The 13,178-nt window shown below is 39.7% G+C and overlaps 1 protein-coding gene across 1 annotated transcript in view; it reads left to right on the top strand.

The window, feature by feature from the left end:
• Positions 1-13,178, top strand: part of cdk14 (cyclin-dependent kinase 14) — a 202,848-nt gene that overhangs the window by 86,438 nt on the left and 103,232 nt on the right. The window contains exon 8 of the mRNA XM_040118359.1: positions 3,274-3,397. Within this exon, the coding sequence (XP_039974293.1) occupies positions 3,274-3,397 (124 nt within the window). The remainder of the gene's footprint in view (positions 1-3,273; positions 3,398-13,178) is intronic.

The following is a 13,178-nucleotide window of genomic DNA, read 5'->3' as shown; positions in this document are numbered from 1 at the left end:
ATTGTCACACCTTAGACTGCAGGGTTTCTTTCAATACATTTAACCAGATGGACATTTCGTAGTCACTTATTATAGTTGACTGAGTTTGTCTGGCAAGCAGATGTCTGATGTGGTAACGAGCCAAATGTTCACCACCGACCGTGCTGAGTCTGTTTGTCCTGTAAGAAGAATGGCGACGTGAACCTTCTTATTCTTTGAGGTGTGCAGACGTTTAAAGCTAGACAATTATTGACAGGAACTACATACTTTAACTTGAAAATCGGCCTCTCTTGACAATAAAATGCAATATTAATATTATTATGACTGTAAAACTGTCAATGAATGTTATTCTGAAAAGCCTCCTCAATCTGCCCTCAACACTTCACTTTTTTTAGAATTCAAATGGTACTAAGATGTTTCCATTCGAAGCCAAACAGAAGAAAAAAAAGCTTCTTTTAAGAAGAGTTTGATGTTTGAATTAAAGAGCTGACTGAAGAGAATGAAAGACCGATTTTTCTTCCTTTTTATTACCATGCAGTTGCACTTCTTACAATACAAAGGGTTTTCATAAGTCTGTTTGATATACATGAGTTAACACACATTTCCCATGCTAATTTTCTGCGCCACAGTACATCTCTCACTTGCTGAGTGCAGGAATAGTAAACCGTTGACCCGTTGACTCCAGATGCCAGACAGGGCCTGTCCCTGATTGGACTCCACGGTGCTTCAATCAGCTTAATTGGTCAAGACCATGGTATCAGTGAGATGAGAGAAACGAGAAGGGAAGGCTGGAATGAAATTAAACACTGGATGAGGCACATCTCATTATTTGCTTATTGACACGTCTTCCTGGGGGGGGGGGCTTTTTGAAAGCTCGTACCAACAGCAGCCGATACTGTTTCTGGAGTATGCATATATTAAAAAGTAAATTTGTTTTGTGGGTGCAGTTTGGTATTATGAGCTCTGTAGGCAGGTAGAGGGACTGTGTTTAATTTCAGTAGTAAAATAATTGGCTCTAAAAATGTAAATTTAAATGCAAATTAATCTTTATTCATTTGAACTGTCAGCAAAAGTGCATTTATGCATTTTCATGTGAGTTTTTTGTGAATGAATTCGTCAGTGAAGTCCTGTAGACTTCAGTGTTGGTTTTTAAAAAATACTTTTGTCATTTTAAAGAACCACAGTAAATGATCAGTTTTTAGAGGTGTAATACTGTGCTACAGCTTGATGTAAGCCTAAGATTCTGTTCTGCTAAATATCTTGTTATTGTTATTCATAGGTTGACAAATCTCATAACATGAGCGTGAACCACACAAGAGGTGCACTGAAATAGATATGGCCAGGTCCACATCAAACATGCTGGACCCTGTCTGATACAAGCTAATTAAGTTTAGCTTCATCTGACCAAAGAATGTGCTGCCAATATTCATCTGTTTTCATGTTCATTGGCAAAGTTTAATCTTGCAGCTTTCTGCAGTTTTCTGAGCAATGGTTTTCTTCTTGGACGCCGTCCATAGAGGTTGACTTCATGCACTGTCCTTTACACTGTTTGATCAGTCACTGAAACACCAGTTTCCACAGATAATCCTGGTGCCAAAGAAAGACATCCTTATCCATCTGTTTTTCAACACAAGTTTGTGACGGCTGCTGTGCCTCTATTATTGGTAATATGGCTCTTCCTCTACCCCCTAACCACTGCTGCAGCTGTGTTTCAGCTCATGTTCAGTACCCTACTGATGCTCCTGTACCCCCTGTCCCATCTTTTTGAAGACTCACAATCTGGTTTTTTATTATTCAGGCAGTTCCTTACCTGTGAAGCCATGTTGCATTAAATGACCCAGGCCTAAACTGAAAAAGCTGTGGTGTTCACAGATTTTTTTATAACCTTGTTCATGCAGGCAGCCTTAATTAGAAATCACAGGTATAATACATTTTGTTGCAGTCAGGTTGTACTTTGGAGCCCACATGTTCAATGTAGTCTAACCTGTAATCTAACCTGTATGTTTTTAATTCTATGTATGATCAAATATCCTACAGTCCAACTTAAAAATAATACAAGTATTGTACGATGATACAATTTTGAAAATTTTAGCAATATTGCTCAGGGATGTACTCATATTTGTTGTATACTGTATATTTATCTATGTATGGATAGTAAACCTCAGGAAAATGTTTTTCAGAAATACATACGTATATCAGGAACCACCAGTGGGAGACTGCATTGACTTACAGTAGCTAGTGGACTTCAGCTCTCTGTAACATCCACTACAGGATCTTTATAACAAACCAATCAGCGCAATAATACAGTCCCTCATAATAGGGTCAGTTAAGGGTAAAAAATAAGTAAGTTTTCAATATCGCTGGGATAATCAACACAAAAGCACAACAATTTTCCTCTGCTTCATAGCATATACTGGAACTAGAAACAAATATTATTTGGTGAGGGTTGAAAATATGTGTTTTTTTTCCAACCCCCCTTGGTCAAAGTTCAGTGATTTTAACTTTTTCTGCCACGCTGCCTTTCTGCCCCCTGCTTTCAGCAATCTTGTCATGTTCTGTGCAATCGATTCACTGCCCTTCACAGAAAATGGAAAAGGAGGCAGCAGCCCCACCCAGCTCTGTATGTTTGGTGTGATTTCAGCGAAGTCTGTCATACCTACACATATTTCTCTGTCTTTTTTTAAAACTTCTAAAAGATACTCACGATTGGAAAAAAAACAACAACAACATACTTTTCCTCATCAGGAAATTATTGATAAAATATATCATAAGCCAGGATTTACATATGGAAATGTTAGTTTTGAAACAGGAATAGGTTTAATTTATCTTTCACTCTGACCAGTCAATGCAACAATTACCAGGAATCAGCGGTGAAATCCGACGTGCATTGTAATGTCTCATATGTTTGATCACTGTTTAATGGTCCAAGTGGAGAGAATGATGGCTGTGTTCTTGATGGATGGCTCGGTATTGATTTCTGTGTGTGTGCCTTTGTGAGAGAGATAGCATTTCAATAAGCTATTTGTAAATAACATGTGGGGTTCATTTCTGCTCTCATTCAGACTGGAGTGAAGTCATAGCCCTACCTTAGTGATGAATAGGTTATACCACACCTCTCTGCAGTCCAGACCAGCACAGTTTAACGTGCCAGAACAGAGAAATGTAGATTAGAAAGCGAGGGAAATGGGAGGATAGTTATTAAAGCATTATTGAGATTCATGGAAATTATCCAGAGTATGATGTAAAAATACGCTCTCGTTTTCAGAGCTGTCTTTGTTCACTTGTATTTTCCAGCTGTTCCTGTTCCAGTTACTCAGAGGATTGTCCTACATCCACCAGAGGTACATCCTTCACCGCGACCTGAAACCACAAAACCTGCTCATCAGCGACACCGGAGAGCTCAAACTCGCGGACTTTGGTGAGTCTGCTGGACATTGATGCTCTTATTTTGTGTACCTGTGAGATGATACCTGAATATCCGCTCTGTCGCTGGGCTTCATATGTGAAGTTTTCCACACCAACAATAATGGCAGGTTAAGACTACACAATATCAACCTGATAATTGCCTGACTCGACAGATACAGTGTGTAGGAATGAAAGGTGGGCGCTACAGATGCTCATTTTATCCCATGGTGTGTGTCACTGTGGAGGATGACTGACGGGATCTGGGCCGCATCATGACATCCTGACAAAAACACAAACTTTTTATTCCTTCTCTCACATAAATGGAAGTCACCTCTTCCATGTACAACTGTAAACATGGTGGAGTAAAAGAGGTTTGTTGTTACCCCTGCGGGTCTCTAAGCGGTTTAGATAGTGAATACACTTCAGGAGGCCTATTAATCAAACTTTGTGTACAAACGGTTCTTTTTTTATTCCTTCTTTTTTTTTTCACCTTTCTGCTGTTGAAGATGGGGACAAAGGACGTTTAAAAAAAATGTAAAAAGGGGTTTATCTGAATATCTGAAGAGGACTTTCAATCACCCAAATTAGAATATAATGATATTAAATTCAAAGTAATAATTGAGAATAAAAAGGGATGTGTACAATAACCTGATTATTGTGGCTAAACAATTTATCCATTGATGTAGATTTATTAATGTAGACCTACATTTCAGAGCCTCCTTAAAATTTGTCTTCACAAATGAGCTCGCAAATTTGAAAGAGGCTCTGAAATGTATAAAAACCAAAATGGCCTTAGTTATTTACAAAAGAAAACATATATTGATTTCTAATTAGACCTTTTATTCACTCATTTTGTTTCCCCTTATTTTTATTGATCTATGCTCAGTCTGTGATTTGTACTGTTTGTACTTTGTTGCCAACTTGACATTGTCTATACAATAAAGATAGTATTAAGGCTCGCGTAAGCTTTCGTGGCACAACGTAGTTTAGTGACCGGACAGTGTCGTTGGGGATTCTTCCCGGTGAAAGTTTTTTTGACCCCCTGTCGCTGATCAGTCATGTAGTGTGCAAATCACAACAATCTCAAGATTTCCCATTACAAGACAACTTGTGTATTGTGAACAGTGTAGCAATCTGACGACTTCTAAAGTCATTTAGTGTGCACATGGTATCAGTTGCCCCCCTGGTTTTTCCTTTGCCTGACCTTTAGGCTAGTGCCACAATCAGGCCACAAATTCCACCAATTCCTACTTTATTAAAATCAAAGTTAAAGATTGCCATGAAAGTGACTAAGCGCTTTCATGTAGCTGTCTATTTTAGTCAAAGCCTAGTAAGTGTGTGTGTGTTTCTGTATGTTTGTATGTGTGTTAGGAACCCCTCCTGAAGTGGCACCATATGGCTTGGATCCATGCTCAGTAAACACTGCCTACATGGCTTGTCTGGCATCCTGGGGGGCAGACAGACTGACAATCCAGCCTTCTGTACACTCCATTCCATCAATTAATCTGTCCATCCATCCATCCATCCATCCAGTGTCTTTAGTACAACAACCCTAGTTCTTTCACCCACCCACTTCCTGACTGCCTCAATCCCTCTGTCTCCTCTACCCATTCATCTCCTCCACCCTCCCACCCCTCTATCCCTCTATCCAGACAGATGGGAGGAGGGTGAGGGTGGCAGCTACATCAATAATGCAAACCGTGTATTACTGTAGAAACATTACTGTGAGGGAAATGAGAAGGAGAAAATAATGGACAAAATACCAAATGAGCGAGAATGAAAATCCCCTGGCCTATTAGTCTGTCGCTGGAGCTGTGCTCATCAACACACATGCACACAGAATCAGCCTTTGCCTGAGGGATGCCAGATGAAGAAGGTGAAGGCTGTTGGACTGTGTGTGTACGTGGGTGTGTGATTGTGTGGCTGCCAGGGCTCCCTGCGGTCCCAGGCCTTGGCAGCAGGAATACTAACGGCTGACAGCTGAGGCCAGTGGCGCTGGTTGAGAGAGACAGAGGCAGAGTGTCAACAAAGGAGGGGCTGAGAGGTACAATGAGAGATGGCGGAGCACTCAGTGGGGATGAAGCTTGATAGGAGAGGGGGTACAAAGAGGAATAGATAAGTCGTGGCTTTAATGAAAAAAATTATTGAGCTGGAAATGACTGGACTCTGTTAGAATAAATACAACTTGGCCTTCTCAATCCTTGGTTTTCTTTCTGTCTTTGGTGCTCATCAGTGCTTTTGCGTTGGTAGTGGTGCATTGATACAGCAGTTTCTCCAGTCCACTCGGTGGTCCAAAGCAAGATACCTCATTCATCATTCCCAGAAGCTGCTTAACAAACTAGATTTATGGAAGAAAAGGATTGCTGCACTGACTTGTGAGAGATATATATATGTAAGTTTGTTGAACGTCTGACCACACCTGTGATCAAAGCTGGGTGTGCTCAGATGTGGATATTATACTTAGGACCACACACTCAGTGGTGGCATATAGGATGTAGTCGCCACGAGTTGGCAGCAAAATTTATTCACCTGGTTGCGTTTAATATTTAATCACTTAACTGACCTCCTGACCTTTACACTAGCACCAGTCAGGTCAAAATTGCCCCTTTACCCTGTTTTATGTGTTTCAAGTATGACAAGGTATTTCAAACACGTACATTCGCCTTTGTATTCAATTTTCAGCATATATTTGGGGTCCCAGAGGATGGATTCTAATGTTTTTGGCAACAACTTGATCTTTTCTGTAGCACCACCACCAATAGCCAGAAATTTTTACCCAAAAAAATCAGAATCTCATTTTCAGATTGTCAACAAAAGACAGGTTAAAATTCACACATTCATGATCCCAAGGGGAAAACAATTTTTAATTGTAATGGCCTTATGGACTTAGCTCCACGATTTTAAGCCTTACTACTGGTAAGACTCACTGGTAACCATCACTATGAGCCTTTCAAGCCTTTTCTGTTGTTGGGTATAATGAATGCTTCAGTATCTGGCATTCTTTTTTGCTGGCAGTGCTTTAAAGTTTTAGTGTTGTTTAATGGTGTACACTGCATCTCACCCAATATGTGCGATGCTCCAGCCCCTGCTACCCTATTTTGGATAAGCAGTTTAGAAAATGAATACAATCTTCCAATAAGCCCATTAATCACATCTGTGGTTTTCCCCACGTGTAACATTAGTTAATATGATGGTTGGAGTAAAATGTGCTAGTGCTGAATAATTTTCAGAAAAATCTTTCTGTGCATCAAGAAATGAGGACGGGATCCTACAACAATAAGTTTTCGACACTTACCATGACACCACTGACTATACTTCACTCTTAAAAAGCAGTTTTTTAAAGTTTTCTCTTAAAATTGTAGATTATATTTACAGATGAGTAGCTGGGCAGAGCATTAGTTGACTTTGCAGGAAGTGCTGATTTTTCATCGGCCACAGTGGCCAGAGCTCCATATCCCTGCTGCTGGTTGTGGAGTTGATCCAGATGCTCCCCCCTGCTCTTCTGTGGGTTTACTCACTTTTTAATGAGCTGCACAAACAATCCAGACATAAATGAGGCTTTGAGGCGCCAACGTGTTTCATATCAAGGACACAGCTAATAAAGGACAACTTAAGCACTGTTTGGGGGTGATTTATATTGTTTGTGTATTGGAACTGTGTGGACCATAATCACTGCTCACCAACACCTAATACAGAGTGGAACAGGCATGCGTATACTTTCTTACAAATTACTTCTTACACTATGTTAACTGAAGAACTAAAAATGTAAAATGCAGTTGAACCGATTACCAAACCACCAAATCAAAAGTAGAATATGACTGAAATTGAATTTGTGTGTTTTAGCTTATTTGCTAAATGCATCTACTATTACCTTTAACTTACATTACTACTAGCCATATTGTAAACCATGCTACTGTGTTTTAAATATTTGGATGTACTCTTTCTACAGGTTCCGGTATCTGCTGGTTTGCATTCATGTCTGTGCATTATGCAAATACGTGAACAGATTCTTGAAACATGCTTGACTTGTTTAATCCAATTTAGTGAACTTAATGAACACACACCTTTGTCAAAGTACGTCAAAGTTTTGTCAAAGTGACTTTGTTGCTGTAAAGAAATACAACCTGTCAGTGTGTGCTTAAACTGAATTGCCAGATTTGAAGTTCACTGCAAATGATGACACAACCTACAAAAGATTCAGGTAAATGCATACTAATGACTGCCTGAAAATGTAGAATAATATCCTTTTAAAAAACTGAAACTGTATAATCTTGAGAGACTTGATAAACGCAAGATATGTATTTAAAGTGCTATAACTATACTTTAGTTTCTGAGTGACTGAGCAATTTCATTACAAGATTCCTAATTTATAAACAGGACATTCGAACAGTATTTTTATATATGCAGTAGTCCATGACAGAGTTTTCTTACCAAGTAACCAAATTTAAAACTTAAAGGTACCCTGTGCACCGTGGAGCAGTGTTGTAAGATTGGGTCCCTGTTTTGCTTGTGTCTTGTATCTTGCACGTACAAGAGGAAACACACATGTAAGCAATGCTCTACACGCCCTTGCTGATTGCTTCATGGTATTCTACTAATCAAGCATCGGTGGTGGTAACACGCCAAGAAACACAGCACCAACAAAGACAGGAAAGAAGAAGACTGAAAGCTAGCAAACATGGATCTAAACAATTTACATTTCATAAAAAATTGACAAAATTAACTTACTCTTATTTTATTTCACTTATTTTAGTACTAAAGTTTGCAGTTCTCTATTTACAACAAACAACTGCTACTACAACAATCATATTTAGTCAGAATTATTGTAAATATGACATGTTCTCTGATAGAAATCACTGCTCTAATGCTGAGAATTACCAGCGAGAATTTAACTGAGCTCGTCTAAACTTACGTTAAACTGTGGTCACTGTATTATCATTGTAAACTGAACTGACAAGTGAGCTACAGTATCTCCACTGTATATTATTATTATTATTATTATTATTTTATGTATTTTTTTTCTAATTAATTAGTAAAATGATATTGGATGTAATAATTCCAACAAGTTAAACACGTCAGAACTGTAAAGTTGTAGTAGTAATATGTAATTGTCCGTTTCAGCTTCCCCCCTGGAACCACACACTCATGTAAGTGCTGGCAACAAACACACTTTGTCATCACACACAAAATGAAATTAGCCTTGAGATAATTTTCTGATGACAAGCCAATAATTATAGAAGTGAATGAAACAGCAGATAGGCATTTCTCATAGCCCACATACTTCAGAGGCTTATGAGAGGGTATGTTCACATTTGGGAACCTACTGAGAGGCTACTTGTGTCTGCACATTGAAGTACTGCCACATGCTCCCAGTGTCCATCACCAACCTGGAGCACAGGCAGTGCTCAGTGGCTAGAAACCTTATTTGAGGATCATTCACACACACAATGACTGCTGCGAGAGAGCTCCACATGGTAGTTTGTCTGTTAGAGAACCCGTTGCAGTTCCAGAGAGTTTGTGAAGTGACGACATGGGTCTGGCTCTGTGTAGAGCTAGAGACCTCTACGACAGTAGCGATGCCTCAGGTCCTCTGCAGTAACCTAGGCAGCAGGTTGTGCTCCTTCACAGAATAAAGTGACTTGTTTTTAGCCATGTTAGAGGCATGGCTCTAGGCTGGTCTGGTGGTCCAACAAGTCCTCCAACTTAAACGACTTTATAGGTCTTTTGTCTCTACCCTCAGATTTGAACTTTAGGAGCTTACCAGTGGCAGATGCACTGCACATGCATCGTCATGGTAACAATAATAAACACGCGGTTAAGGTTGTGAAATGGTCTTGGTTTGGTGCGGTACAGAAACTACTTAGTTAGGTTTAGGAAAAGATTGTGGTTTGGGTTAAAATAAGTACTCCCTTTAAGGTTAGAGGACCTTTGTCGTCATGGTAACAATAAAAAAACATTAAGTTACACTGACTATCAGTTTCACATGTGAAACACACAGTTTCATGTGTGTAAGTCTTGTGTCCCTCTATATACTTAGGTCACCTGACTTCCTCCTCTGCTCCTGTCATAATCGCTACGGCTGCTAGAGGTGGCCTAACAATAACACGTAACTTTGGGTGGTAATAAGCTGCTGGCGCAGACGACCTACTGTATGGGCTCGTTTTTACAGGACAATCTTACTGGTCGGTCCACCATTTTGACCCTGACTGAAATATCTCAGTAAATACAAAATGGATTGCCATGAAATTTTGTACAGTCATTCAGGGTGACTTACTGATTACTTTACTGATCCTCTGATCCTAAAGTCTGATCCTCTGATCCTACTCTCTTTTAGTCTAGTAGTACTAGACTCTCTTACTAGTCTAGTAGTCTAGTACTGTATTCAATATATGGGCAGTAGGCCAACAAAACAGTAGAAGCTCAACACACTTAAAAGAAATACAGAAAGAGCAGGATCAGTTTCACATGCAGTAAATCCAGGGAACTGGGAGAATTTTAATTTGTCACAACTTGGTTTTTACTTTCATAGTTTTGCCCATCAGTTTTGATAACATTTTACTCAGAAAGTTAATTGCCAGCAGCTGAAAATATAGAAACATTCCTGAATAAGGAGTAACTTAGACTGACCATGTTCTCAGATCTCAGCAGTTTCTTTGTTGAGTACAGTGTTGTCTTGACAGATACAAATGATGGCTAAAACTATGCAAATAAGACTTGACGTTGTATAGTCCGAGATATTAACCTTGAGGCTGTTCTTGGAGAACTGATTAGTGGAAAAAACATTCTTCTGTCACCCCTCAGTTGTATAATGACAAAAGGTAAATTGGAAGACCTTATTTGGGAAGATAATTTAATAGTTAAAAAATTCTCTCCAGGTCTTCATAAGGGGGTAAAGATAATGAAGTACACATTATTCCATCACATATTGACATGACCACAGATATAAAGAGACACCGTCCATCCATTCATTTTATCCTGCTTTTCTGGGTCATGGTGGCAGCAGGTTAGCTATCCGGTTGCTCGTGTGCTTATAAAAGAGGCAGAAGAGGGAATGACTAGCTCTGGGGTAGCACAGACCAACAAGGCAGTCATCGAGCAGAGGTGTGAGATGTGCATGTTGGGCATGTGCCGGGTTCATGCTTCATCTATGTAATTGCAGTTTTTCTGGTGCACACAACATTTGTGAAAACTAATATACAAATTGTGTTGCAGCCGAAACTCTTTTATTCACCACCTATTTGGCTGAGAAAACCTTTTACTTGTTTCCATGGAAACGCTTCAAACGAATGATAATAACAAGATCCCATTTACGAACCCGTCTCAAGGACCATTTATTGTCAGACCTAAGCGTTGGATTACATTAAACTGAATAATAGTTTAGTATTTTTCCTGTCCATGAGCGCAGCTGTAGCTAGCTAATGTGTACTGTTGTGTGTATTTATTTTCTGGGGAGTTAGTGTGGCTGTGCTGAAAGTAACAGCTGCTGGGATAATGATGTGTGAGGAGTGAAGCAATGTGACAATGGAGCTGGAGGAATGTCTCAGGCATCCGGAGTGGACTGTTTGTCTCTCCCCAGTGTGCTGTTTTACCCCACGCCTCACAGCAGCACTGGGATGAGTAGGCTAGTGCATGGGTGTTTGAGTGTGTGTGCCTGGGGTGTGGATTTTCGGAAGTTGCAGATGGCATTTCGAAGTCCATAAGTTGAATTAAGGCTACTGTTATGTGTGTATTTTTCTGTCCGAACCTAAAACCAGACTAAAATAAACTGCAGGATTGAACACACTGTGTTACAGATTGTGTGTGTGTGTGTGTGTGTGTGTGTGTGTGTGTGTGGGTGTGGGTGTGTGTTTGTGCGTGTAAGTAATGACCTGACTGGTTTTAATGTAGGCTACTATATGCAGAACTCATTACAGTCCGGTTTGTGTTAGGAAATGAGCTGGGACACACACACACACACACACACACACACACACACACACACACACACACACAAACACACACAGAAGCATACATTTTTCTACCAAAACCTTTTTTCCATTTAAAAAAATAAGCAACACGTAATCTACATAATATATGAAAAAATGTTAAGTAAAGTATTCAAGTAGTGGAAAAATTTAGATCTAAGAAATGAAATAGCTGACATTGGAACTAACTAAAATATAACAACAATTTGCTATCACTTTCCATGCCACCTCGGGTGATTCTCTGTCTGACTGTTGCTTTCATTTCAGTTTGACCCTCTTCATAAAAGTTATGGATGCAGCAGCAGAGCAGGGCTGTATTTACCTGCTGTGGTTCCTCATCCATATGCAGGTGTATATTTACCTGAGTGAGTGCAGCAGAAACACTCCTCCAAAATAAGCTTTATGGTGCAGCCAAATCTGTCCCAACTTTATCTCTGTGTTTTTGTGACATACCAATTAAGCATTATTGTGTTGTTTATTGTGGAAAAGGAGAAGCCACCACCACCTATAAATCCTAGTGAGCCTGTTTACCTGCACTTCCTGTTTGTATCCAGGTTAGTCAGCTTTCTGCCTTAGCCCGGGCTCAGAATTGACCAGTATATGACATGATGCGAGTTGTACGTACAACTTTCATCCTGTCTCAGAATGAGCCCTGTGCTGTTTGCCTAGAGAAGCTGGTTTCAGCCTTTAACATTACTTAGACATGGAAATGGCTTCCAAATTGAAACACACTTGCCACTAGTTGGGATTTTTTGACATAAGGTGGTATGAGTCACTGGGTATGACTATAAAGACATAATTCGAAAGTTTGGAAACAATCACTTTCTTTAGATGCGAATATCAATCTCATGACTGCATGTTAATTACAAAGTTGGAGTCAGGATGTGGTTAGCCTAGCTTAGCATAAAGATTGGAACCAGGGGCAAACAGTTAGGCTGGCTCTATCAACAACAATTTCTAGTTTTGAAGAAGTAACATGCTGGAGATTTTGCAACGGGCTGCAGTGACGGTTCACAGCTTCCCAGAGTCTTATCGTCATAGTGAAATTGCCATTTTCTGTAACATTATACCAGTACAGAGATCATAACCTGTGCTACACCTACCTGTGCTACAGTATAGACAGGTTTCCTATTTACAAACAATCGAGGATGCGCACACACAGCAGGGGGAAGGAAACTCATTGCCACAGTGTCAAAGCTTAAATAGCTAAGCTAAATGATTTTCACTGAGAGGTACATTCATATAGGGCACTAATCATTGCATTGATAGACATCTGACAGTAGTGGCTAACTAACATGACACACAAAGTTCCATTGAGAAACAGCAGTGCGTCTTGTAGCAATGTTAAGGCTAATCCAGGTCCTTCAAAATGAAGGAAGTGGATTTCCCAAAATAGGTCCTGTTAATGGAGATCCCGAATGAAGATCAGAAAAGAGCTGACTGAACTAAAAAGGTAGCTCTCTCCATTTGAAAAAGGTTTGACTGGTACTGTGGCCTGCAGATGAAATCCAACTAATTTTCCCTTTTTTTTTTTTTTTTTTTTCTGTTTTTTTTGTTTGTTTGTTTGTTTTTCGGAGGGGGGCAAGATGCCTATGAGTCAAAATTACTTTCGAATATATTTTTGTTTTCCTCTGTGGAATGATTTCAAACAGTATTTAAATAGCTGCTGGCAGCATACTGTATAACTCCCAATCTGTTGCATGGTAGAGGAGGAGGAGAAACAAGTGGAAGCTACAAACTGCTTTTAAAATCCAAATGAACTTCAAAAGAACAGTGGGCCGTTTCCCCGGGGGGCAGAGACTATTTCTGTCCGTCTCTTCATCCCTGTTC

This window comes from Xiphias gladius, chromosome 22, assembly GCF_016859285.1.
Source record: "Xiphias gladius isolate SHS-SW01 ecotype Sanya breed wild chromosome 22, ASM1685928v1, whole genome shotgun sequence".
Lineage (NCBI taxonomy): Eukaryota > Metazoa > Chordata > Actinopteri > Istiophoriformes > Xiphiidae > Xiphias > Xiphias gladius.
The sequence above is the reverse complement of the archived record's forward strand: the minus strand, read 5'-3'. Positions and strand labels throughout refer to the sequence as shown.